The 27,624-nt window shown below is 46.1% G+C and overlaps 1 protein-coding gene across 1 annotated transcript in view; it reads left to right on the forward strand.

The window, feature by feature from the left end:
• The first annotated feature begins 17,118 nt into the window (after positions 1-17,118).
• The window catches only part of UBE2D1 (ubiquitin conjugating enzyme E2 D1), a 50,551-nt gene continuing 40,045 nt past the window's right edge, over positions 17,119-27,624 (forward strand). Inside the window, exon 1 of the mRNA XM_085605783.1 lies at positions 17,119-17,451. Coding sequence (XP_085461909.1) covers positions 17,428-17,451 — 24 coding nt within the window. The 5' untranslated portion in view covers positions 17,119-17,427. The remainder of the gene's footprint in view (positions 17,452-27,624) is intronic.

Raw genomic sequence — 27,624 nt, forward strand, 5'->3', positions numbered from 1 at the left:
GAGATGGTGCTCTGGCATGAGCTGAGCCTGTCTGCAGTGGTCGGAACAACTTCCTTCTACTGTTTCCAGATATCGTCATACCATATACTCTTAAGTGCATTATGAACCTCGCGGTTAAATGCTATCTTTGGTTTGGCTTTATCAAAACATGTCGAGTAAGGTGTCATACGAATTGGAATACTAACCCCTCGCCAATTCTGGCGACGGGGTTAGCATTCCACCCTTCTAGAGGGACACGACATGTACAGTACCTGAAACCCGGGTAAAATCAGACATAGCCTCAGCTCCACAAAATGGATGCTGCCACCACAGACACAAGTCTGCCCTCCTGCTGCTGGGAGTCCTTCCAGCTTGGGAGGTGTGGACAAAGGGTTTCCTGCCAGGGGAGGTGCGTGCACCACCCCAGACAGGATTTTGTGTATTGGTCAGGTAGGGCTTGAAAGAAACCCGACATGCCTGTGGCTCACAAGGAGCCTCGGTGCATATGCCAGTTCAAACCGGTCCTGGGGCACACCAGTCCCGGGCCTGGGGCGAGCTGGACAAAGGATTGGGGGTGTAACCACCCCCCTTCCTGGTCCCACCCATAGGGAGGGACCTAGCAGGTAGTCCGGCCCCTAGAATCCGCTTAAAGGTAGGAGCTGTGTCCTAAGACTTCAGACATCCTGGAATCAACTTAACACTAAGAAGAAGACGGGAACTTCGACGCTCTGCCGCACAGAGGACTGAAGCCAATCTCCCCTGTGGTCAGGGAGTGACCACCTTGCTAACGCAAGCACCATCCAGCGAATCAACGTCTGCTTTGCCGCCGCCTCCCGCCGGAGCCCGAGCCCAGAGACTGACAAGACCTGGACCTCCAGACCTCTCACCGCCCGATCCACAGTCCCTGAAAAGAGGGGACCCGTGGAGGCACCGAGACACGTGGAGCCAGCCATCTTGGAACGACAAGCTGACAAGCGCAACAACCGAGGCTCCCTCCAAGTTGTGCTTTGGGATCTGAGAAGCCCAACACCCGAGCAGCATCTGCACCAAAGGTGAGCCCTCCAGCATCTCCACGATCTGCGTGGGGCCCTTCTGCATTTTGCCACTCGACGCGCCTAACCGGTTGCTGGCCCGCTGGCTAGTAGCCATCTTGGCGACGAACTTCAAGAAATACACCGCTGGTCTGGTTGCTCCAGACTGGCCCTTGCTCCCCTCCAAAGGAGCAGTCCTTCTGACCTTGCTGGTCAGAACCATCAGCTTATTTCATCTCCTACAACAATTGCTTTTGCCAAGGCTTGTTTGCTTCGATCAAGTCGCCGACACCGCCGACAGCGAGAGCCTGCGTGGGACAGCTCGTGAACCGACTCCTGGACGTCGTCGACCTCCAGGGACCACGTGGCTGCAGAGACAAGCTACACCTTTCTTCCTGTTTGCGCCCGACATTGCCTGGTACCCACCTGGTGCCACGCTGGTCACTGGCTAGTGACTGTGAACACTGTCCCCTCTGCTTACAGGTCTTCAACATCTCCGATCCACTCTTGGATCCACTGCATCTCTCCCGGACCGACCGCCTGCAGCATCTTTGTCTTCAGGCTCCACGGAACAGATAGAAGAAACCCGACGCACTTCGAGGCCTATGCACCCGCTTCCTGTGGGTGAGGTAAAGCTGGCACACCTGTGCCCAAGTGTAGTATTACATCTCTAGTGCCTGTGTTCCAAATCTTCAGTTCCTAGTCCATCCGGAAGATCCTCTTTGCAGTAACTTTGTACTTTTTACGCACCCATTGAAACCTATGGGAGCACGCGTGTGACTATTTGCTCTGCACACGCCACCCGTGGACCTCCTGGTCACTAACTGAAGTTAGCTCCTTGTAGTCCCAGCGATTCTAGAGGCCCTAGGCCTTTTTCCTTTTCTGTTCGTGGTACTTATACCCCTATTTTAGTATATGGTTCGAGTGGCCACCAGGGCCTATCCATATAAAGTGCAACTTCTGTGTATTCTGTGATAATCTTGTTTGACGATTTGTGCTCCTGTGCTCATAAAGAGACTAGGGGTTACTTTGAGAAATAAATACATATATATTTTGAATATATATCTATGTGGTGTCCTTTCATTGGTATAAAAGGGGGTTGCATTTGGTAAAACAGCTGGCTTAACACGCATCACGAGTTTAGCCTCAAAGACTGCTTAGCCTACGCTACCACTAGGGCAGCTAGTCCGAAAAGGTTGACTTACAACCACACCATAAGAGTTGCTTGGCATGGTACAAGGTGATCACTTTAACTAGTGAGCATCATATACCAGGCCAACTTCTCACATTGGTGAGCAGCGGTTGGATTTGAGCTTGCTGTGTTTTACCATTGTAATCTCTTGGTTACCAATTGAAAGATCACATAGGTACCTGTAGGTACATATAAAACAAGATTAGATATACATAAGTTCTACTGAACTTAGTTGTTGTAGAGCAAAGGGAGTAGCACACCCTGACTACAACTACTAGATAGGTTTAGTAGGTAAACCCAAGTGTAGGTAGATTGCAACACATCCACCCACACTTAAGAGCAATGGCCGGGGCAGAGGGGTCCACTGTACCCATCTCTGTTGAGAGTGACCCCCAGAGGGCACCATCCAGCTTTGCTACCCTTAACCAGAATGAGCTCAGGCATTTGGCAACTCTTAGAGGCCTTAAACAGCCCAAGAACCCTACCTCTGCTGAGCTCAGAGAACTCTTACAAAATGATGAGAATCAGAGAGAACTCAGGAAAGCTTCCCAGTTAGCCCCCTTAGGGTCAGGAACAGGAGGCCCCCCTTCTGAAGATGCTACAGAGGTACCCAGTTCCAATAGCCATCCCTTAGATGAGAATCATACTACAGGGGAGGAAAGTGGTGAGGATACAGAAAGTAGTGATGATGAAGGGAGAACTAGCCCAGTGCCAAGTGTTATACTTGGCCCAGCTAAACTAAGGCTATTGGGGATTGACAGTGGGTTGACCCCATTGGATCTCCCCAGTGGACTTAACACAGGGCTTGGGAGGCAAAGGAATCGCTCAGGTGACTCCAATGCTTCTCATGGCTCTAGAGGCTCTCAAGGTCACTCCAGGAAAAGGATGACCACCCCTCAGAGGAGGGAACATGAGGCCAGAATGCAGGAAGCCCAGCTGAGGATCAGGAAACAGGAGCTAGAGGTAGCCCTGATGGAAGAAAAACTGAACAAGGCTAGGCAACCTAGAGAGAGTGGGTCTATACCCACTGGTGGCAGCATTGTCCCTAAGGACAAAGATAGGGTCTTTGATAATAGGAACCTGTCTAAGGTTGTGCCCCCCTACAAAAGTGGGGATGACATCCACAAATGGATAACTGCTCTTGAGAGAGCCTGCAAAGTACAGCAGGTTCCTGAAGACCAGTGGGCAGCAATCCTCTGGCTCTCCTTTGAAGGAAGAGGCAGAGACAGTCTCCTCACTGTTAGAGAAGAGGATGTCAGAAATTACAGAGTCCTGAAGAGTGTTCTGGTAGATGGGTTAGGCTTAACCACTGAACAGTACAGGTTAATGTTCAGAGACACCCAAAAGACACAGACTCAGGACTGGTCTGAATATGTTGAATGTGCCACTAAGGCTTTGGAGGGTTGGTTGCTGGGAAGTAAGGTATCTGATTTTACAGGATTGTATAATTTGATGATGAGAGAACAGATTTTAAATAACTGTCAAAACCAGCAACTGCATCAACACTTGGTTGACTCTGATCTGACCTCTCCCCAAGAATTGGGAAAGAAGGCAGACAAATGGGTCAGAACCAGGGTTAAGCAAAAGAACCAGAACCAGGGCCAAGGGGGTGATCAGAAGAAAACAGACCAAAAGGGTGGAGATCAGAAATCTAAAGACCAGAAGTCTTCAACAGGGCCCCAAACTACTGCTAAGGAGGGTGGGTCCCAACAACAGTCCAAAAAGAAGAAAGAAGGTCAAAAGAAACCCTGGTGCAATCATTGCAAGAATACAACTCACTGGACTAGTGATTGCAAAAAGGGTGGAGCCCCCAACACTGTTGCCCCTAAGGCACCTGCTCCCAGTACTACTGTTAGCAGTGTTGGTCCCCAGACAAAGGGTGTAGTGGGAATCACTATGGGAACTGAAGGAGATTCTGACTTAGACAGAACCCTGACACAGGCAGTCTTGATCTGTGATGGGGACATTGATTTGTCCCTGACTGTGAGCCCCAGTAACCTGGGCAAGTACAGACAGACTCCTTTAATTAATGACAAAGTGGCTCAAGCCTACAGGGACACATGTGCCAGTGTCACTATGGTGACACCAGGCTTTGTGGACCCTGGACAGTACATACCAGGTGAGAACTACCTGGTGACCAATGCCAGCAATGCCACTACTTCACATAGTGTGGCAGTTGTTAACTTCTCATGGGGAGGGGTAACTGGCCTCAAAAGGGTTGTGGTTAGTGCAGACCTCCCAGTAGAATGTTTGTTGGGCAATGACCTAGAGAGTTCTCTATGGTCAGAAGTGGAGTACAGGACTCATGCAGAGATGTTAGGTATATCATCACATGTCCTTGCTGTGACCAGGTCACAGGCCAAAAAGTGCCTCACTGAACCTCAGGTCTTGGATCCTGGAACAATGGACCAAGCACCTACCAAGAAGAAGAACAGGAGGGTCAAGGCTGTGCCTTCCCCCCTGCCTCAGAGTGATGATCAGCCTTCCCAGGAAGCTGATCTAGAGGACCCTGAAGGAACTGTCCCTGAAGAGCTTGAACCTGATCAGGTTGAGTTTCTGGGGACAGGGGGACCTTCAAGGGCTGACTTGAGGCAGGCTCAGTTATCCTGTCCCTCTCTTGAACCTCTCAGACAGCTGGCTGCTGCTGAGGCTGCTGGGAATGCTCAAGGTACCCATAAAGTGTATTGGGATGAAGGGCTCCTTTATTCAGAGGCTAGAGACCCCAAGCCTGGTGCTACCAGGAGGTTGGTTATACCTCTGCAATTTAGGGGCTTCCTTCTTACCTTGGCCCATGACATTCCTTTAGCAGGACACTTAGGCCAGAACAAGACTTGGGACAGACTTGTCCCTCACTTTCACTGGCCTCACATGAATGAAGATACAAAGGAGTTTTGTCGCTCCTGTGTTACCTGCCAAGCCAGTGGCAAATCAGGTGGCACAACAAAGGCCCCCCTAATACCACTACCTGTGGTGGGGGTCCCCTTTGAAAGAGTGGGAATAGACCTAGTGGGTCCCATGGATCCTCCCACTGCATCTGGGCACAGATTTATACTGGTGGTAGTGGATCATGCCACCAGGTATCCAGAGGCAATTCCCCTTAGGACCACTACAGCACCTGTTGTGGCCAGGGCCCTGCTGGGAGTATTCTCCAGAGTGGGGTTTCCTAAGGAGGTAGTATCTGACAGAGGTACCAACTTTATGTCAGGATACTTGACAGCTATGTGGAAGGAATGTGGTGTCAACTACAAGTTCACCACCCCTTATCACCCACAATGCAATGGGCTTGTTGAGAGATTCAACAAGACCCTAAAGGGTATGATCAAAGGATTACCTGAAAAGTTCAGGCGAAGATGGGACATCCTTCTACCCTGCCTTCTGTTTGCTTACAGAGAGGTCCCACAAAAAGGAGTTGGCTACAGCCCCTTTGAATTGCTGTTTGGGCACCCTGTGAGAGGCCCACTGTGTTTGGTGAAGGAAGGATGGGAGTTACCTCTCAAAAAGCCTAAGCTAGACATAGTGGACTATGTACTTGGTCTCCGCTCCAGGATGGCTGAGTATATGGAGAAGGCATCCAAAAACCTTGAGGCAAGCCAGGCCTTACAGAAAGCTTGGCATGACCAAAAGGCTGTCTTGGTTGAGTTTCAGCCAGGACAGAAGGTATGGGTGTTGGAGCCAGTGGCCCCAGCAGCACTCCAAGACAAATGGTCTGGACCCCATACAATCCTGGAAAAGAAGGGAGAGGTCACCTACCTGGTCGACCTAGGAACTCCCAGGAGTCCCCACAGGGTACTCCATGTTAACAGGCTTAAAGCATATGTTGACAGGGCAGACATGGGCTTGCTCATGGCTACAGATGAGGGACAGGAGGAAGAGAGTGACCCTCTCCCCGACCTGTTGTCTCAGAACCCTGAAGATGGCACAGTTGAAGGAGTGACCCTTGGAGGCAACCTCACTGCCCATCAGCAGACTGAATGTAGACAGGTTCTACAATCATTTTCACATATGTTTTCCTTGATACCTAGTCAAACTGACTGGTGTACCCATGTGGTGGACACTGGTGACAGTCTGCCTGTAAAGAACAAGCTTTACAGACAACCTGACCACGTCAGGGACTGTATAAAGGCTGAGGTACATAAAATGCTGGAATTAGGTGTCATTGAACCCTCAGAGAGCCCCTGGGCTAGCCCAGTGGTTCTGGTCCCCAAACCTCACACCAAAGATGGCAAGAGAGAGATGAGGTTCTGTGTGGATTACAGAGGACTCAATGCTGTCACCAGGACAGATGCACACCCTATTCCAAGGGCAGATGAGCTCATAGACAAACTAGCTTCTGCAAAGTTTTTGAGCACATTTGACTTAACAGCTGGCTATTGGCAAATCAGATTAGCTGAGGAGTCTAAGGCCAAAACAGCATTCTCAACCCCAGGTGGGCACTACCAGTTTGTGGTGATGCCCTTTGGTCTGAAGAATGCACCTGCCACCTTCCAAAGGCTGGTGAACCAAGTCCTTACTGGGTTGGATGACTTTTGCGCAGCATATCTGGATGACATTGCTGTCTTTAGCTCCACCTGGGAGGATCACCTGATCCACCTGAAGAAGGCTCTTGAGGCTCTGCAAAGGGCAGGCCTCACTATCAAGGCTACTAAGTGCCAGATAGGGCAGAGTAAGGTTGTATATTTGGGCCACCTTGTAGGTGGAGGCCAAGTTCAACCACTGGAGAGTAAGATACAATCCATCAAGGACTGGTCCCCTCCAACCACCCAGACTCAAGTTCGAGCTTTCTTGGGCTTGACTGGGTACTACAGGAAGTTTGTTAAGAACTATGGGTCCATTGTGACTCCTCTTAATGATCTGACATCCAAGAAGATGCCCAAAAAGGTTCAGTGGACAGTAAGCTGTCAAAAGGCATTTGATGACCTGAAGGAGGCCATGTGCTCTGCACCTATCCTGAAAAGTCCTGACTACTCCAAAGAGTTTATTGTCCAAACAGATGCTTCTGAGTTGGGTGTGAGAGCTGTGCTGTCACAACTTAATGTAGATGGTCAAGACCAACCCATTGCTTTTATTAGCAGAAGGTTGACCCCCAGAGAGAAGAATTGGTCAGCTATTGAGAGGGAGGCCTTTGCTGTGGTGTGGGCCCTGAAGAAGCTGAGGCCATACTTGTTTGGCACTCACTTCAAGATTCAGACCGACCATAAGCCCCTCTTGTGGCTAAATCAGATGAAGGGTGAAAACCCCAAACTGCTTAAGTGGTCCATTTCCCTACAGGGGATGGACTTTACAGTGGAGCACCGGCCAGGTACTGACCATGGGAATGCAGATGGTCTCTCCAGGTACTTCCACTTAGGACATGAAGACGAGACTGGTCAAGGCTAGTTTAATGTCCCAGCGTTTGGGGGGGGGGTTGTGTAGGAGAGTAGGGTCTGCTATCCTATGGTCACCCCAAAATTTTTGCTTTTTGCTTCAATGGTTTTTGACATATTGAGGCTGTGGGCCTGCCAATCAGACCCCCAGCCTGCTGTTCTCTCTACTAAATTAAAACTATGCACCCTAGGTGCATAACCAATTGGAAGTGGATCACCCTGTCAGCCCCTGTACCAGTGTACACTAGGTACCCAGGGCATTGGTGTACCCAAGGCCTGCCAAGGGCTGAAGCATGTATTATGCCACCCCAGGCTTGGCCTAACAATTTGACACAACTGGCTGATCACTCAGCTGGGGTAAGTTGGTGTAATCACCTCTTACTTAGGTGTAGTATACCTATACCTAACCTTAAATGGGACACCTGGTAACCTATAAGTCACTCCTATGGCAGGCCTTAACAATCCTGAAGGCAGAGTGCTTGGTTCCATGTGAGATGGTGCTCTGGCATGAGCTGAGCCTGTCTGCAGTGGTCGGAACAACTTCCTTCTACTGTTTCCAGATATCGTCATACCATATACTCTTAAGTGCATTATGAACCTCGCGGTTAAATGCTATCTTTGGTTTGGCTTTATCAAAACATGTCGAGTAAGGTGTCATACGAATTGGAATACTAACCCCTCGCCAATTCTGGCGACGGGGTTAGCATTCCACCCTTCTAGAGGGACACGACATGTACAGTACCTGAAACCCGGGTAAAATCAGACATAGCCTCAGCTCCACAAAATGGATGCTGCCACCACAGACACAAGTCTGCCCTCCTGCTGCTGGGAGTCCTTCCAGCTTGGGAGGTGTGGACAAAGGGTTTCCTGCCAGGGGAGGTGCGTGCACCACCCCAGACAGGATTTTGTGTATTGGTCAGGTAGGGCTTGAAAGAAACCCGACATGCCTGTGGCTCACAAGGAGCCTCGGTGCATATGCCAGTTCAAACCATTCCTGGGGCACACCAGTCCCGGGCCTGGGGCGAGCTGGACAAAGGATTGGGGGTGTAACCACCCCCCTTCCTGGTCCCACCCATAGGGAGGGACCTAGCAGGTAGTCCGGCCCCTAGAATCCGCTTAAAGGTAGGAGCTGTGTCCTAAGACTTCAGACATCCTGGAATCAACTTAACACTAAGAAGAAGACGGGAACTTCGACGCTCTGCCGCACAGAGGACTGAAGCCAATCTCCCCTGTGGTCAGGGAGTGACCACCTTGCTAACGCAAGCACCATCCAGCGAATCAACGTCTGCTTTGCCGCCGCCTCCCGCCGGAGCCCGAGCCCAGAGACTGACAAGACCTGGACCTCCAGACCTCTCACCGCCCGATCCACAGTCCCTGAAAAGAGGGGACCCGTGGAGGCACCGAGACACGTGGAGCCAGCCATCTTGGAACGACTACGACAAGCTGACAAGCGCAACAACCGAGGCTCCCTCCAAGTTGTGCTTTGGGATCTGAGAAGCCCAACACCCGAGCAGCATCTGCACCAAAGGTGAGCCCTCCAGCATCTCCACGATCTGCGTGGGGCCCTTCTGCATTTTGCCACTCGACGCGCCTAACCGGTTGCTGGCCCGCTGGCTAGTAGCCATCTTGGCGACGAACTTCAAGAAATACACCGCTGGTCTGGTTGCTCCAGACTGGCCCTTGCTCCCCTCCAAAGGAGCAGTCCTTCTGACCTTGCTGGTCAGAACCATCAGCTTATTTCATCTCCTACAACAATTGCTTTTGCCAAGGCTTGTTTGCTTCGATCAAGTCGCCGACACCGCCGACAGCGAGAGCCTGCGTGGGACAGCTCGTGAACCGACTCCTGGACGTCGTCGACCTCCAGGGACCACGTGGCTGCAGAGACAAGCTACACCTTTCTTCCTGTTTGCGCCCGACATTGCCTGGTACCCACCTGGTGCCACGCTGGTCACTGGCTAGTGACTGTGAACACTGTCCCCTCTGCTTACAGGTCTTCAACATCTCCGATCCACTCTTGGATCCACTGCATCTCTCCCGGACCGACCGCCTGCAGCATCTTTGTCTTCAGGCTCCACGGAACAGATAGAAGAAACCCGACGCACTTCGAGGCCTATGCACCCGCTTCCTGTGGGTGAGGTAAAGCTGGCACACCTGTGCCCAAGTGTAGTATTACATCTCTAGTGCCTGTGTTCCAAATCTTCAGTTCCTAGTCCATCCGGAAGATCCTCTTTGCAGTAACTTTGTACTTTTTACGCACCCATTGAAACCTATGGGAGCACGCGTGTGACTATTTGCTCTGCACACGCCACCCGTGGACCTCCTGGTCACTAACTGAAGTTAGCTCCTTGTAGGCCCAGCGATTCTAGAGGCCCTAGGCCTTTTTCCTTTTCTGTTCGTGGTACTTATACCCCTATTTTAGTATATGGTTCAAGTGGCCACCAGGGCCTATCCATATAAAGTGCAACTTCTGTGTATTCTGTGATAATCTTGTTTGACGATTTGTGCTCCTGTGCTCATAAAGAGACTAGGGGTTACTTTGAGAAATAAATACATATATATTTTGAATATATATCTGTGTGGTGTCCTTTCATTGGTATAAAAGGGGGTTGCATTTGGTAAAACAGCTGGCTTAACACGCATCACGAGTTTAGCCTCAAAGACTGCTTAGCCTACGCTACCACTAGGGCAGCTAGTCCGAAAAGGTTGACTGACAACCACACCATAAGGGTTGCTTGGCATGGTACAAGGTGATCACTTTAACTAGTGAGCATCATATACCAGGCCAACTTCTCACAACAAAAAAAAATGAAAAGTACAGTTACAGAAAGCAGCAACAGGGACGAATCATACGACAAACTCAATAGGGGTAGCCCGGTCCGGTCTCATCCGGGCTCGAACGGGCTAAAACGGGCCCGCCCTTGGCCCGGGCTTCGCCCGCGCTGCGGAAGTGCGTGAACGGGATTATAAGGATGGAATAGGGGCGGGTCCGGAGGAAGAGGCGGCAGCAGGAAGGTGGAGGGCTGCTGGGCCTCGCAGTCCTCGAATGCACAAGTCCGTTTGCATCAAACACTCCCACTCGAGCGGCACCCGCGTCGCGGGGACCGCGAGGATTAAAGTGCTAACCAGGGGCGGGTCCGGAGGAAGAGGCGGCAGCAGGAAGGTGGAGGGCTGCTGGGCCTCGCAGTCCTCGAATGCACAAGTCCGTTTGCACCAAACACTCCCACTCGAGCGGCACCCGCGTCGCGGGGACCGCGAGGATTAAAGTGCTAACCAGGGGCGGGTCCGGAGGAAGAGGCGGCAGCAGGAAGGTGGAGGGCTGCTGGGCCTCGCAGTCCTCGAATGCACAAGTCCGTTTGCACCAAACACTCCCACTCAAGCGGCACCGGATGTTTATATGTTTCCGTCGCCATCATTGCCTTAGTTTGCTAACGAGAAACTGTCACTCACTCATAGTCTTGGAAATGCCACTCATAATTGCTCTGAAATTATAGAAAAGTCATACATAGCAATCTAAAACCTTGGCAGCTATGCACGGAGGGCTCTGGCAGGCGGTAGGCTGTGGTGCTCTGGCAGGCGGTGTGGAGGCAGAAGGTAAAAGGCAGCAGCCATCGCCAGTTCTAGCCATAGTCGGCTGAAACTACAGGCTTCAGCCAAACTTCGATCAATTCCAGAAACACACTGAAGCGTTGCCCACTAAGAATGCTTTCAGCCAGGAGCCCTCTTTGCCCGACTGACTGACCTGGGAGGCCCAGATTTCTTTCCCGCTTCAGAAGAGCTGTAAATATCGTTTATATGTCAGGAAAAGTGTCTCATTAATGACCTTAAAAATTGAGCACGATGCCCTTGACCTATTGAGCCCTCTTGTATTCTGGTCCCATGCTCAGCTGGTGATGGGAACCTGAAAGTGTGAGGATGAGGCATTGTTGCCAGTTAGGGCTTAATGTGTGAAAAAAAGAAATGCAGGGGCTCAAAGTTTGTCTTTCGAGACCATTGGGAGAACTTCTGAATGCCAGTGTTGCAAACTACGGAGGCTGTCTGGTCTTGATTCCACCTCATCATGGCTCTTTCTTCACTCTGCATGATTTTCTCTCTCGTGTGTTCTTTTTCAAGCCGGCTTTCTCCCTGTGTCTCTGTTTCCCTACCCTTTTCTTCCGCCATTCAATCTGTTTCACCTCTCTCTCTCCTGCTCTGACTCAAAGTTAGTCTGCTGTTGAACAATAATTCCAGGTCTTCAAAAACGAGGGCTTGTTACCCCCACCTGCAACAACTGGCACAAATTAAGCAGTTCAGTAAGGGCAGCACCCAGCTCTTAATTTCAGCTGGTGTTTTCCGGTGCTCGGTGCCAGTACTTAATTCTCAACACCTGTATTCCGGTACCTATGGAAGTCTGGCACCTAGTGGCGCTGTCTGTCTAATTTTGAGTTAAGCACAGCAACAGATGTTTAATAATTTATTATACATTATATATGAATAATATCTACTGCTCACACCATTTTTATAGCTTTAAGTGACTTGAAATAGTCAGAATTGTCACACTTCTAGGTGAGTGATGTGTACTAGTTGTGTTGGTATTGCTTTTAGCAGTACTGCCAGGGAGGGAAAATGCGTGGTGCAAGCTGCAATGGCCTCCCAAAAAGGGTCCTGACACTTATGTTTTTACAAATTAAGCACTGGTTTACTGTGGCTGGAAGTTAACAACACACCCCGGCTGGATGCCTATATGTTACATTTCGATGGTGTGTGGCCTGGATCATGGATGTTTATGTGTGACATTTCCACGGTTTTTGGCCTAGCCCTGTCCTGGATGCTTATGTGTGACGGATTATGGCATGCTTTCTAGCCTGGACACTTAGGTGTGACATTTCCTTGCTTTCTGGCCTGAGGGTTTAAGTGTGACATTTCCACAGTTTATGGCGTGGGTGCTTGCTTATGTGTGACATTTTCATGGTTTATGGCATGGGTGCTTATGTATAACATTTCCATGCATTCTGGCGTGAGGACATATGTGACATTTTCACGGTTTATGGCTTGCGTGCCAGTTGAGGGTGTGGGTGGAGCCAATAGATGAAGTGGGTGGAGCTAGTGAAGGAAGTGGGTGGAGCCGGGGGAAAGGGGTGTGGCCTCCGACAAACATTTCAGCACCTGCACTTCATATTTTACAAATTAAGCACTGGGGTACGCAGAAGGGAATAGTAGACATCGCTTCTCATCATCATCCCCGCTGGACTGCCTCCAAGGTCAGTGGTGTTTCTATCTGACAGTCCAGACACCCAGTTACTGAACACAATACTGAAGCAACAATAATAGCCTATCTCTTGTAAATTCTGAAAAACACCCTTACAAATGGATTTTTGGTACTGGACGGTGAGAGTTCATGCAAACATATTTACATGCATGCACCTTAGCAACATAGAGGAACAGTCAGCTCTTGGTAAAACTTTATCACTCCTTTCATCTCCGTTGATTCCACTGGGTCGCGGACGCAGGGGGTGCACCGGGTTACAGTGTTTCCTGAAGATGGCATCCCCAAGGGAGACTAACTCAAGTGCAGCTGAAGACCACAAAAATCCAGCCAAACGGGATAATACAGGATAACGGACATCAAAGATAACAGGTGAGTGCACAGGCAAGTATATTTTAAATTGAGGACCAGAATTAAAGGCTCTGCAGTCTTCCCAAGTACAGCTTGTAATGCCGCACTCGAGCTCGAGAACACCTGAACACGTCCAACCCGGATTTCCAAGTTTCTCCCGATGCATGGGAATGCGAAAGTCTAAACTGTCCCTTCCTCACTTCTGAGTACTCTGCCGTCCTCCTTGCTTCCAAGTGTTCGCTGGACCTCATGGCAGCAGCCGTAACAGTGAAGTACTAAAACCAAAGGAAGATCTAGTGAAGTTGATTTGCAAGTTGCCATCCCTGTCAAGCAGGGGAGAGTTGATGAGTTTTTTAAGATGGCTGAATATTATAATAAGGTTATTGAAATATGAAATATTTGCTGATTATTCCATAAATATGAGGAGACTTTTGAAAAACAGTCAAATCTGTGGTCGGAAGAGTCTGATAAGGAGTTCAAGGAAGTGAAAAAGTGTTTAAACAAGGCTCAAAATCTTCAGAGTTTTGATCCAGGGAAATATCTAATTTGGTCACTCATGCCAGCCTTAAAGGTTTAGGTGCTGTTTTAAAGCAAAGAGAAGGTCATTTGGAGAAAAACATTATACGTTAAGAGGTCCGTAACTGAAGCATTCAGTAATTAAAAAAAAGACTCTTGGTCTGTTGTGAAGTTAAGAAAATTTTGGTGGGGTGCTTCATTTGAAATCCATAATGATCACTAACCCCTGAAGGACTTATTTTTAAAGAAGGGGATTGACTGAATTTGTTTTAAAAATTGCAATTGGGTGGCTGCATTACAGGCACTTTTTTTAACATTGAATATATTACCAGCGCCGCTAATAAGATGGCTAATCATTTGGTGAGACTGGTTGATGTCAATTGCAGTGAACAAGATGTTGACTTTGGTGATGGTTTGGATGAGTGCAAGCTTTGTGAAGGGACAGGGGTGTGATAAGTGAAGAGGAATCAAAAAATAAATTATTATAACAAGAAATGATACAGTGCATCAACAAAGGATGGGGCTCAAGAAATTGATGCACTGATGGCTGCAGGAAGCATTGAAATGTCAAAGGAGAACTTATGTGGGCCGGAGATCTTTTTTTTACAAGAAGCAGATCAATATCTCCTACTTGTCCAAGGTCCGTTTTTTATGAATGTCATTTCGAAATTTATAAGACCAAGTAGCGATTATGAGCTTGTTTTTGGTGGCCTGGGATTGGGCATACTAACCAAAATGGCAGTTTTTGAGTGTACAGATTGTAGAAATAGTGACAAAACATGTAAACTTGGAGAGCAGGCAATGGTTTTGAGGAGGTTTCCTGAGAAACCTTAGGAAGATATCTCGCTACACAGAATAGGGCACATCCATTTGGGCACAGTGGCACAATATATTATTGTACACATGAATATGTACTGTAGGTGGCCTGAAATTAAAATTACAGACAGAATAGAAACTAGGACTGTTGTGAAATTTCTGAATAATGGGTTTTGTAGAGAGGGACTTCCGAAATCATTATTGACTGATAATGGTGTACAATTGCTTTCTAGGGAAATTGAGGTGTATCTGCTAAGGAGAGGGATAACGCACACAAAATATGCTTTGTATCACCGAGGCAAATGACATGATAGAAAGGTTCAACGGGGTGATAAAAGAAGCAATACAAATAGACAGATTGAAGGCAACTGGAAAGAATAATTATTTAAAAGTGTAGAGGTATATCGCGGAACTCTTCACAGTGCTACAGGACGTATGCCTTTTGATTTATTCAGGGGCAGAAGACCGGACACCATGTTGTGCCCAGAGTGGTTGGTGGACAAAGGTATTGGTGAAACTACTTCTGGCCTTGAGGAACAAAGAAATTGAATGCAGACTAGCACACAAGAAGTCGTTTAATATCAAAAAGGTACAAAAGAGACTCGTGTTTGAGTAGGTGACTTCGTGACTTTGTGACAATCAAATGCTCTATAAACAAGTGTACTGAGTCTAAATATTCTGGAGCTATGCGTGTTATTGAAGTGTTTAGAAATGCCATGGAAAATGCAGACTGTACAATTTGCAACATGAATAGAGTGTTCTTAGTGAAAACCGGTTGAATTGTTTGGTGAAAGGACAAATGGTGAAGTGACAGGTAATCACATGGTAATAAAAAAGTCAATTCGAAAAGTAGTACCTCCTGCATATCTCAAAGATTATGTTCCATTTTAGATTTCTAAATCAATGTTTACATCTTCTCTATACAGTGTTTCGTTAGAGTACTATATCAATATTTGTATCTTCTCTATGCAATGTTGGTTGTTTTCCAGACTGTCATCTGCTTGTTACATAATGTGATTTGCAGGAGACACATTAAACCTCTACGCTACTTTGATTCAAACTGGGACTAGACAAAACACAGATCTCTCCAGCAAATACGTTAACCTCCAGTTATCTTACCATTATTATTATTCCCCGAGATTTAGCCGACACACAAAGATCTCTGCAGCAGACTCCTTGGTCCCATAACATATTTTAAAATACAGACTTTGCAACCAATTAAGCAGAACAGTTTTACTGACACGGTTCTCCCTGTAGCCAATTTCTTTGTGGAAGCAAAATCTCACTTTTGAATATTGTAATGCGCTCAAATGTACTAATGACAGACCTGCTAAACATGTGACCTCTTTAAATTTGATGTCACTTCTTGTGGGGTCATGGGTTGTGATGCCACTTCCTGTGATGCCATGTGCGATGTATCGCACCATGATGTCACTTGTATACTGCCTAACTTGGTTAGTCCCCCCCCCCCCTTCTTCTTTTAGGACTTGTGCCCTGCACATTTACCATGTTTTAATTCCTTTCGAGCCACAGGGTCATTGGCTAGTGCCGTAAACTGACAATAGTACCTTGGGTTTAACTGTCACCTGCCTTAATTGTCCCCTTCTCTGGACCTCTTTGTAAGTACCATCTGCTCCAATTATAAATACTCCATGGTATACCAACCCTAATTCCCATATTCAATGCGGGTGGGGGATTATTTGCTTGAACCCAGCAGAAGAGGACCCTCGTGGAGGTATGCAATGCTTAACTAGACACTCGCCAAATTACTCTGGAAAAAAAATATACATATATCGAGGATGCAGTGTCTAGCTACATAAACTAAGTAAATCCCCAGCCTTCCTTTGTCACCTCCGTGCTTTGCTCCCTGGAGAGGTGGCCTCCACAAGGCACTCGTTCAGGCATATCTCCCCGCCTTCAGTAAGAGGCGAGACAGACCAAGGGGCACAGAATGCAGAGTGACTGCAAAAAAAGGCCCAATGCACGTCAATTGAGTGCGCAAGACAGCGGACTCCTCGTTGAATAAACAGTCATAAACGAAGGGCTTATAAATAGAGCAAATAGATATGTCCTTTACATGAAAGGAAAAAAGTATATACCACCGAAATTAAATAGCACTAAACGTCTCTTTCCCACGTTAATGACCATGTTGTGGTTGGCGTGTCACACCAACCTGCCCTTCAGTAAAAGGACAATCTCCGAATCAAGAGAACGTCACAAGTTAGTGGAGACATCGTCCTTCCGCTTAAGGAAGGTAGTAATCATAGACAGGAAAGGTAATTGGTAAATACTGCTTTAAAATGCGTGCACGTTTCAGCCATTTTGAGCATGGCACGTTCGTAGTTGAGCAGTCGAATTCTACAACAAAAACACTTGAGTTGTGTAATTTTTAGTTGTTTGCACTTTGAGGCACCAATGATGTAGCTTCTACATACGCTTATCACATGTATTAATTATTACACCGGACTGATTTAAAAGTGTGGGCTGCTTCTAATGTAGCGAACCATGCTTTTCTCTCTGTATCTGCAACTTCCTCGGCTCCGAAGAACCCCTACCGTCGAGGATCTTTAATGAAGTTATTTTTTACTACTAGTATATTATTAAAGTTACCCATTCCCTCCGAAGCTTGTGCAAGGGGGACATGGTGCGAGCAGCGACGGCTGCAGTAGTGGGGCGGGGCCAGGATTTGACGGCTGGACTGCATTTCCCTGCATGCATACCGGTACGAGGTCAAGCAGCCTATAAGTAAAAGCGGAAACAAAAGACGACAAGAGTGCCGGGCTGCTCCGGATAACGCCCCGCGTCAGTGAGTCAGGGGAATCTGCCGAAACTGAAAGAGGAGGAGCCGGTGAGTCACCGATCCTCCATTCCAGTACCGGCGACAGCAGGTCTCGTATCCAGCGCGTCCCGCCGCTGCACCGTCTGCCGGCCTCTCCCATGGCCCTCAAGCGGATACATAAGGTGGGCATTGCAAACATCCTAACAAAAGAGGCGCCAGGGCGAGCTCACTGCCCAGCTCTGCGCCTCTTCCGGGCAGACCGCTAGTGTTGCTTACAAGGCCGCTGTGGAATTAGACCGTGATCACACCTCTATGACTCCTGGACCAACACTTTGCCAGGTGCCCCCGGTAAAGTTTTCCTGTCCCCTCTCTCTGGTTATGGGTTGGGGTGCGCGGGTACCTTCATGACTTGGCCCATTTCTCCCATTCGCCCGCCATATCTCTCTTGCTTCCGCCTCTCGCACTTGAGAACGCGGCCTTGAAACCTGACAGTTGAAAGCTGAAAATCAACGCTACCTTGCTGTTTTAGGCTTCTCTGGCATGTACTATAGTGATTTATCTGACTATCCCGTATACTTTCACATATAACCCATAAAGCAGGAACTAACGAAAAGAACACTCGCCCCAAACACACCCATATATGGTAGTTGTCTAATAAATAAGTGGCACAGGAAGCTGGAATAAGACCTGAATGCCTAAGCAGGGGCGGTGTTCGTCTACCTGCCTGTATTTACTAGACTGTAGGAAAGTCGAGATCTGTCGGCGCCTAAAAGCCGTGTAAATGGCAGACGTGCTATATGTAAACTGTATAGCATAAAACCCATACCGTGAGAGTAATATTTTGTTATTTAATGCCTTTTAGCTTGTCATACCTTTGAGCAAGCACGTCTGTTTACTGATACTGTGTTTAACTTTTCACATCGGTAATGGCTCAAATATGTGCGCATGCAAAGTCTTGTGGGTTGAATAGCCTCGACTGCATGAAAATGAGACGTGACGTGAAACCACTTTGACTATATATTTTTGAGGCATCGAATGTGTCTGCTTTAAACAACATATTAAGGTTTCTCCAATATTTATTTGACGCATTCTTACTAATTTTTGCCTTATCACTTTGTAGGCGAATTACAGTTTGGCTTTTCCACAATAGGTGTAATTCATGTTTAGTTGAATGCACTGAAGAATGAATCTTGGTGCCTTGCTTAGGTCGTTCGTGAGCACACTATGTGTCTATATAGCGTATCACTAACTTACAGCAGTGCTTCAAAACATGACATTTGATTGCTTTCCACAGGGGCAAAGTAGGTGCTGCTGTTTGCCAGAGCTTTGCTTCTTCCTCACCGTATGCACAGTTTGAAGATCACTGTTTAGACTGTTAAGCTGTTGGGCCCCTTAAAAAGAGGATTTTTAAAACAAAACGTGCACTTTAATCAATGGAAATACATAATTTCTAGTCCAACACAGGCAAGGTTGCTATGTGAAGAAATCTTTTTGGTTTCTAGGTGGCTAATCTATTTACTCCACCCCAGATTGTGTGGCATTTATTGCTTTTAATCTAATCTCTTGACTTGTTATATTTGGTTTCTGATGAACGTTACTTCTGTCTGTAGCCCAAATGATTCTTTCTTAATAGTTTTGCAAACCAGTAGTCGAAAGGACAAGTAGACACTGCCCAAGTAAATTAGTGTTATAGTGCATGAAAGTTAAAAGTTCAAAACTGGTATTTTTGGAAAGTTTCAAAGTGCATGGATTCGATGAGAAGCCCTAAGGGCCTCGAATATTGTATTCCCTCGTCTGATGGCAATAGTCGTAAAACAAATGCTGACTGTCTTTTTTTTCTAATGCTTTTTAGTGAAATGGAGTTGTTTGTTTTACCCCTAATCTCCACTCACTAGCAGAGAATGTACAAATCCTGGTCAGAGATTCAGGACTGTTAATAGAGACTGATTTATGAAAAATTGTGAGACCCTTAAATTGATTCCATGGGGTCAGTGGAGAACTAGAGACAAGCAGTGATTGCACTAGATGCTTTATTCTGTAGGACTTGCAGTTTATCTATGTTGACTGTAAATGATTCATCAAAAAGGGGAATTCCCAATATTGTTTTGTCAAAATAATGGCCTTGGCAGTTCTAGACTGATCTGCTTCGGAGTAATGGTGACAAGACCTGCTTAGCAGCCTCGGAGTATAGCGCGAGAAAGATAGTTATGGCTTTTCATAGACCTCTTGAAATTCATGTTCTGCGGAGTTGATACAGGGACTGGGCAAGAATGCTGCCTAACTTTGGAAACAGCGAGAAAGATCCACTTTAGTACTTTATATCAAATATTTATTGCATTTGCTCTTTCCATTCACAATCGGAGCCTTTCTCTTGGACAGAATTGGCTCAGAGCCTCTTGATACCCACCTAAACACTGCTCAATAGTGTGGGTGCTCAAAGGTGTTAGTCAGCTGACAAATTGAACACAAACTCTGAGCCACTTGCATCAGCAATATAGGGAATGGCTGTTTGGATAGTTAACAAAGGCTGACTTGATGCTTCTGAGGTTGAAATCCTGCCTTAGCCTTTTATAGCTCGTCATAAATGCTTGCAGTTGGATAGAGGGCACCTTCCTAAATGTTTCTACCAAAAAATATTTATAATTATGTGTATTTCGTATGCAATAACTGTAGATTATTTTAACTTGTTTTCATTAACTTTTTTAAATATTTGACTTTGGCTTCTTAATGTTTTTAATTTCATGTGTTTTTAATTTCATGTGTTTTTAATTTCATGTGTTTTTAATTTCATGTGTTTTTAATTTCATGTGTTTTTAATTTCATGTGTTTTTAATTGCATGTGTTTTTAATTTCATGTGTTTTTAATTTCATGTGTGTTTAATTTCATGTGTTTTTAATTTCATTTTATTGTGTTATCTTTTATGATTTAAACTAAAACCGAAATAAGATTCTGACTACTTTCTTAAAAGAAGAGCTACTCTATTTCCTTCATAACATTGGAGATGCACCAAAATGTTAAACATATGCTGGGTGGGGTGTGTCCAAGATGGCAACAGAGTAGGAGCCTCTTATCCCTGCTCTGTGCCCAAGAAAAGTTCCCCTTATGTCCTCCTACCTGGGTCTTCATAGCTACCATTGGGATGCAGATGTTGAGCGAGCGATTTCGAGGTCTGTCTCTGAAGAGGAGCTAGGGCCTGCAGCGCGGAGACGTGGAGCTGAGGGAGTGCATGGCGCTCCAGGGTGGGTGGCCCGATTACTGCAAACTCATCCCCCAGCTATGAAGAGGAGCGGCACTGCTGCCACAGGGCCTGCACTGCAAGTTCCTGCAGTAGGGAGGGTCGTGCAGCGGGCTCCGCGTACCCTGGTGATTGTGGCACTCGCCCGGGGAGCGGAGGCTACATGGCTTGGTGGAAGGTGGCCGCGTGGCCTGTCAGTGACTGGCACAGCTGCAATATGAGCACACCCACGAGGATTGGTCTTCAGCCCCTTGTGAAATTAGACTGCAGGGGTGCGGCCTGGATGGCCCATAAAGCATGTGGCTTCCCAACCTGACACCACTGGGAGTACTTCTGGGAGCCCCCCCCCCCCCCCCCCCCGGTCTGGGAGAATAGGGCAGAGGACTGCCTTGAGGAACTGGTGTGCTGACACCTATTGAGGCCTTTTGATTTTCAGCTGATAGAAGTGAGGTGAGACTGAGCCAGGTGATTCCTCCCCCAGACCAGTAGGGACATGCTGGAGGTCCCGAGGCATATGGTGCATGGCGTCAGACCGGAACAAGAAAGATGCCAACTTGAAGGACACTCTTGCAAAAGTAGCTGCTAAGAAGATGGATGACGGGAGGGACGGTACGAGTTGGGGAGGCAGTCTGACTTTTCTCCCAATAGGCTTTACAGGGATATTAGCCCAGAGGCTGGTTCTGTACATGCAGTGGCTGATAGACCCAGGCCAAACGGGTTACATTCCTTAAAGTGGGTCCAGTGACAACATTAAGCGACTCCTACGCCTCCTGGATAAAATGAAGTGAGTAGGCTGCCCTACGTTCCTACTCTCCGTCGATGCTGAAAGAATTTGACTGAGTCCATTGGCTAGCAGCGACACAAAGTGGGTCTGGTCCCTGTTTCCGTAAGTGGCTATTTAGCAGCTACGTGCCCCCCAAAGCGAGAAATTAGGTCAATGGCTTTCTTTCGAGGTCCTTCGCTGTGTGATGGGAGTACGAGGCAGGTCTGCCCCATCTCCCCTCCTCTTCACACTGTATATGGAGCTGTTGTCTAAGAGGATATGGCTCCATCGAAATATAAAAGGGGTGCAGTTTGTAGTCGCCAACATAAAATTGTTATGTAGCCAATGACTTCATGTTGATGCTAACGGATCCCCAGTCCTCAATCCCTGCTCTAATCTTTGCACTAGATGAGTGTAGCAAAGCCTCTGAGTTTAAAGTAAACGCCTCTAAATCCTTAATTTTTGCCAATTAATGCACTGCAGGACCTTATTGATTACCTTGCACAGAAGGCACATCACTACATTCCATATTTGGGAATTAAAATGTGCTCTACCGTTGAAGACTGTCGCTCTTAATTACACAGCCTCACTCTTGGCCACCAGTGCTGCAAATCACAGCTGGAGAAATAGGGGACTGACCTGGCTCGGCCGAATCGAGGCAGTTAAGATGACCATCCTTCATAGAATACTATGCATTATGCAAACAATCCCGATATCCCCACCAGAAGGTATACTAGAGCAAATGCAGAGGTGCAGACCACTTCATCTGGGAGGGCAAGAAACCCTGCATGGCGAAAGGTATGACTTACCAGGCTATAGAGGAATGGGGTCTGGGAGTTCCCTACCTTCCGTACTACTGAAGTACTACACAGTGGCGCAGCTCCACTATATGATGAAATGGCATCACCCCACCTCCTGAAAAACACTGGTGCTTTATGAACCAGGCGGTAGCATATGTACACATATGGAAAGTCCCCTGGCTTGCGAAAGAGTACCTCCCAGTATCTATACCTCCTCAGTCATGAAGGCAATGCTAGAAGTATGGGACAATCTCTACATCACTGTGCCTATTTCCTATGCCATCACCCTTGACCCTGATATGGACCAATCCAGACTGTACGCTTACAGCAACAGGTGTTTCATACTAGGACTGGCAACAGGCCAGCTGTAAGAGGGTTGGAGACCTCTTTACGACTGAGGGTATTTCACCCTTTGAGCGGTTGAATACGGATTATGACCTCCCAGTGGTGACTAAACTATTGACAATTACTACCCTGGGTCCAACAGCCCAGCCAGTAGAGCCCTTACACCTATAAAAAGTGGTTTATAACGAAAAGTGATGACTAACACATTCTGTAACATATATATTGACTTCTACGTCTCAAGAGGAACATGCACACTTGAGCACCGGTCTCTGCTACTGGCAGCTCAGGAAAGGGTTCCCTTCTGCATGTGACTAACAGTTGGTACTATACGCTGCAAGACATATATAAATGACACTCGGCCACACCCTCCACATGTTGGAGGAATTGTGGGGGGGGGGGGGGGTTGTGGATACATTCCCACACATCGTGGGATTGCTTGAAAGTAGCTGCATACTGGGAGGAAGTTATTTGCAACATAATGCTATGTTTCATGATGACCTGCCGCAAATTCTGGCCGCAATCTTGCTGGTTCTACCCAGTCCATTGACCTACCTTTTGTGGTTCCCTGTGATTGACAATGGCCCTCAGAAATCAACATCACAAGTTACTAGACCTGCAGGTTTAGTAACTTGAATAATCCACTCAACCTACCTGTAATGTACTTGGCCCATAGGTGGTCTCGTAAGGTCATCCTAGGCAAATATTTTATTTTGCAGAGCCACTTTTTCTTCATGATCCCATATGAGAGCACATTGCAATATGGGACAAAAGAATAGTATTTGGTTTGATTTAATAAACTAAACGATTGCTCCATGCATAATAAGAATGTATCCCACATACACGTGACTTAATTCACTAATAGCATTGCCATCAGGGTAGGAATGTTTCGCAGTTCAGCTTCAAAAACTCACTATTAATGTTACTAAAGCACGAGGTGGTAATGCACTGCCACTTACAGACCGCACATTCCCAGTAACGTGCAGTTTAACTTATAAAACTATACAGTGTATAAACCATCTGTGGGAATTGGGTTTCGGCAAACCTATTTATCATTTGCACATCACCAAGTAAAATGTTCTTATTTGTTTTCATCCTATTTAAATATTTTTTGGGTCACACAATTGCAAAAAAAGGGCTTTCATAACTACTAAAATTTGTTTTGAAATGTCTGTACAGTTTACTTTTTAGCTATTTAAATGTTGGAATAAAACATGGCGCCCTACAGCCTTTAATTATTAAATTTTTGTACAGCACGTTGTTCAGACAGTACACTTTTCAAAATCCTTGAACTTTGCAGTCAGAGAAAGCAAAGTAATTGTAGGTGGTAACTGACTTTTGACCTCAGTCTCCCAACACTGAATAAATGTGATAAGATAAAACCAAGATTTAAAGGCATCTGTAATGCTCCTTCACTTTGAGTCAACAGAACTGTTTTTCAGCTAGGCCCTAATCTATAGCTTACCTTGATCAAAATCTGACTCGTCATAGCGAATGGCAAGTACATTTGTTGAGGCCTGGCCCTGTGTGCAGCCAAACATTCGATATTGAGTGCCAGATTATGGAGAGTGGCTTCAACGTCTTTGAGGCTTTTTCGTGTTGGAGAAAATTACAACAGCCATAGAGCACCGAGATCTTCCACAAGACATGGCAGCCATGTATTCAGTTTCTGTCCCAGGAGTTTCAAGAACTCAACTGCCCCAGGTACCTACATATACTACCACTGACGGGGGCACCGCACCATTGATAGCATTGGGGCTATCATTCATCTCCACGCTATCCCCAATGAAACACTCTTCTTGTTCTATGCCCAAACTTATTGTGTGTTTTCTTATGGAGCTGCATCCAAGGGGGAAGGGAGTTGGGGAGGGATGATTCCTTCTGTTTTTTTTCTATTTTTTTTTTCATTATTCCTTTTCAGTGTACACTGATTTTCAGCAGGAGGGCTTGTTTATTGTTTCTTTGCTGTGCGCTATAGAACACGAGTGGAGTCTGCTTTGTGCATTTGATGATGCCAGAAAAATCAATAGATTTAAAGCATTAAAGATATACTGACTATTTTCATTATAAGAGGGGCTGGCGCTTTTTAACCTTTAGTAAGCTAATATCTCCCTGACCTGGTCGGTTTGCTACAGTTAATTAAAAACTGTTTTACTTCTGATTACATCATGAAAAGCAAAAAAAGTTAGTCTGCTTGTGTTTTTTTTCCTCCTTATAGCTACCCCTAATTTCCCCTAGGGTAGTAGATCTTATCTCGTAAAGTTTAATCTCAAACTGGTCTTTTCTCATATTGCACCAGTTTTTCATCAGTGCAGTGACTAGTAATTTAAACCACTTGCTTGCGGGTCTGCTGGTTATATCAATGGGCAGTGTAATCAGTGTGCTATGTTAGCGTTCTTACACCGGGTTCAAAATATTTTTATAGTTCTTCCAGCTTCTCGTGTCTTTGAAAGAATATCTTGCAGGAGAACTTCTTTCAACCACTCATTTCTGTTCCCTCGCAAACAACTTTATTTAGTTCCCCTGATAACTAATTGTAAATATTTACACATTTGACCTTGATGGTTTTCAGAGCAGCAGCTTTCTTAATAAAATTTAACGGTACCAAGATAACCATTCCATCATCTTATTTACCTCACTGGACTAAGACCACTTATGCATCTCTCTCATAAGAACAGGTATGTTTCAGAACACTGCTTTCAAATTTGTGAATGAAATGTGAATTTTCATAGATTACTAGCGCAATGTCTTTGTTAACTTAAAAAAAAAGCATTCTATGGTTAAACCGGTTCATCCAACAACTGCTAACTGGGCCAGTAGCAATGCCTCTGGTAAAAATACAGCCTGGGATATGCTCCTTATCGTACTTTGGCTAAAGTGACCTTTGCATAAAGGTCAGATGTCTCCTGAGGTTCAGTGGTTTGCTGCTATGCTATCCTTCCATTAACTGAAACCCAAGCTCAAAAACTTCCATAACAATGACTTAAAAAATTTGAGTCTTTAAAAGGAGACCTCGTATTTACCCCTTCTACTGTACAGTTTTCTTTAAAGTGTGATAAATTAGGGCTTTCGCTGTTTTAGTAGCTGGCTAGCTAATTTTCAAGGCCATGTATTAAAGTCAAAACTGGGTTTGTGTCAGCTGTGAATTTGAAGTTTGCTAATAAGAGTAGCTGCCACTCAGCTTTTTGAGCGACCCCTCCAAGAATATCATGATTCAGGCAGAGCCAATAGCATACCTGTACCCGAGGCTTTATCTAGCCACGTTTCAAATGCAGATTCAATTTAATTTTTAATAGCATCTTGGGTTTTAATTCAACAAGCGGAGTGTGCATCAAAGGGCTACTTCCTTTTCATATCGACCTATTAACAAAGCAAGCTGATATGATTTTAGTTGTAGTTCTCACCAGGAGGAAAGGAACACTGTCGGTTACAGCTTTCAGTTCTGCCTTTGGGTTGGGACTGTTGGGGAGCAGAGGGGAAAGTGTTGAGATTTGTTTTTTTGGGACAGTTGGGGAGCAAGTGCAAGGAACGACTAAGTAGGCTTACATATTGTACAACTGTTACCCAAATTCCGAGGATTAATTAGATTATTGTGGTTATAAATACAATTACTTAAATACTCAGGGCAGTGTTAATTCATGAATGTTCACGAAAGTATCTGCAATTCAACATGTGTTTAGAAATAATCATCTTAGTAAACTGTTTAACAATTGTCCTTACTATCATCCTGAAGCAGACTGTTGGCCTGTAGTCTCGCCCCTCCCTGTTACTCCTCACTCATTATCCTATCCATGTTATCCTAAACGTAATGTATGAAGATGGAACAGCCCTACTATACTCCGCGAAATGGGGTGGCTATATTTGGAGCAAAGCATGCTATCGAGCAGCTAACTGGAATTGAAGCGGCCTGCTGCAGGAAATTATCCCCCTGCCACACCTACATGGACACTTCCTTTACTTTAGTTGTAAGGATGTTTAGGCAGCGTGCAGTGCCCGAACAGGCCCAAACAAGCGTGTGCGTATCCACCGCGTGCCTTCACGGCCCCTAAAGTGACCCTCTCGGGATAGGAGGCCGCTTTCGTCAGAGTGGAGATACCAGTAATCTGGGGGCGTTGTCGCAGTTTGAAGTTCACATTGCAATGAAGGTTGCACGAAAGTCCCCCCGCCCTCTACAATTGGAACCTTTACTGACCATTGCGAGTCTGACTTTAAATCTAAACATCCCGTGCGGCAGGTTACGATTGTACGTGTTGCCAAATGAAATTTGTAATAGTAAAAACTGCACTAATCATACGGCCAGATTAAATTAGTCAACCTAATAAACTGCAATATGGCCTCAAATAAAAAACGTACTGCATAGCACCATGACTCAAACCCTTTAAAGCATAGCTAAATATCAAAATCAACTTGGCTGATCGGAATTCATATATGGATCCCTCAGGCAAATGTACTTGGGACATTTTTGTGTGTGCTATGACGCTTATTGCTTGCTTTGGCGTGTCTTGCCATTTTCGCTTGTCAGATTCCCGATTCATGCTTTCAGACTGCTTTGTAAATGCATCCCTCGAGCCACACTGTTCCAGCTGCAGCATGTGCAGTCTGCACCCCTTACATTGCATCATTTTGGAGAAGCTGTTCATCTTTTACAGATTTCTGCCAACTTGGTGTCCTGACAGCTTGTCAGCTACCTGAGAAATTAAGAGAAATATTAGCATTCAGGTTCTATGATCTGAATACGCCTCTAAACATTTGGGTACCGCAGATCAGTTTCCTTTAGTTGGTAAAACTGGATGTAAAAGTATCTTCAGTAAACTAATCTGTCAAATCTTGGATGAGTTGGATTGTCCGCAATTCATATTCATGTTAAACAAACATTTGGACGTTTATTAAGATTCATAGGAAACCTAATTTCAGGCGATAGTTATGCTCACGCCTCCTCAGTGTTGCTTCACATGGTCATTTCCGTTCTCTAAGTACAATTTGTGTGGTATTGATAAATGCCGGGCTACTTTTGTGGAATTTGGGTGTAGATGTCAGTTGTTCCTCCACACTCAGTTGGGTATTTACTGTATTTTCTATCCTACAACGCACTTTAAAGTCAGTCATAAAGAGTCAGGCACTCGTGTGGGGAAGTATACTAATGTTTATCTTCACAGGTGGTATTGTGTGAAGGATAGACTTTTCGTTTAAAATTTTATAAGACCAGGGCCGTTT

Source organism: Triturus cristatus, chromosome 1_2 (genome assembly GCF_964204655.1).
Source record: "Triturus cristatus chromosome 1_2, aTriCri1.1, whole genome shotgun sequence".
Taxonomy (NCBI): domain Eukaryota; kingdom Metazoa; phylum Chordata; class Amphibia; order Caudata; family Salamandridae; genus Triturus; species Triturus cristatus.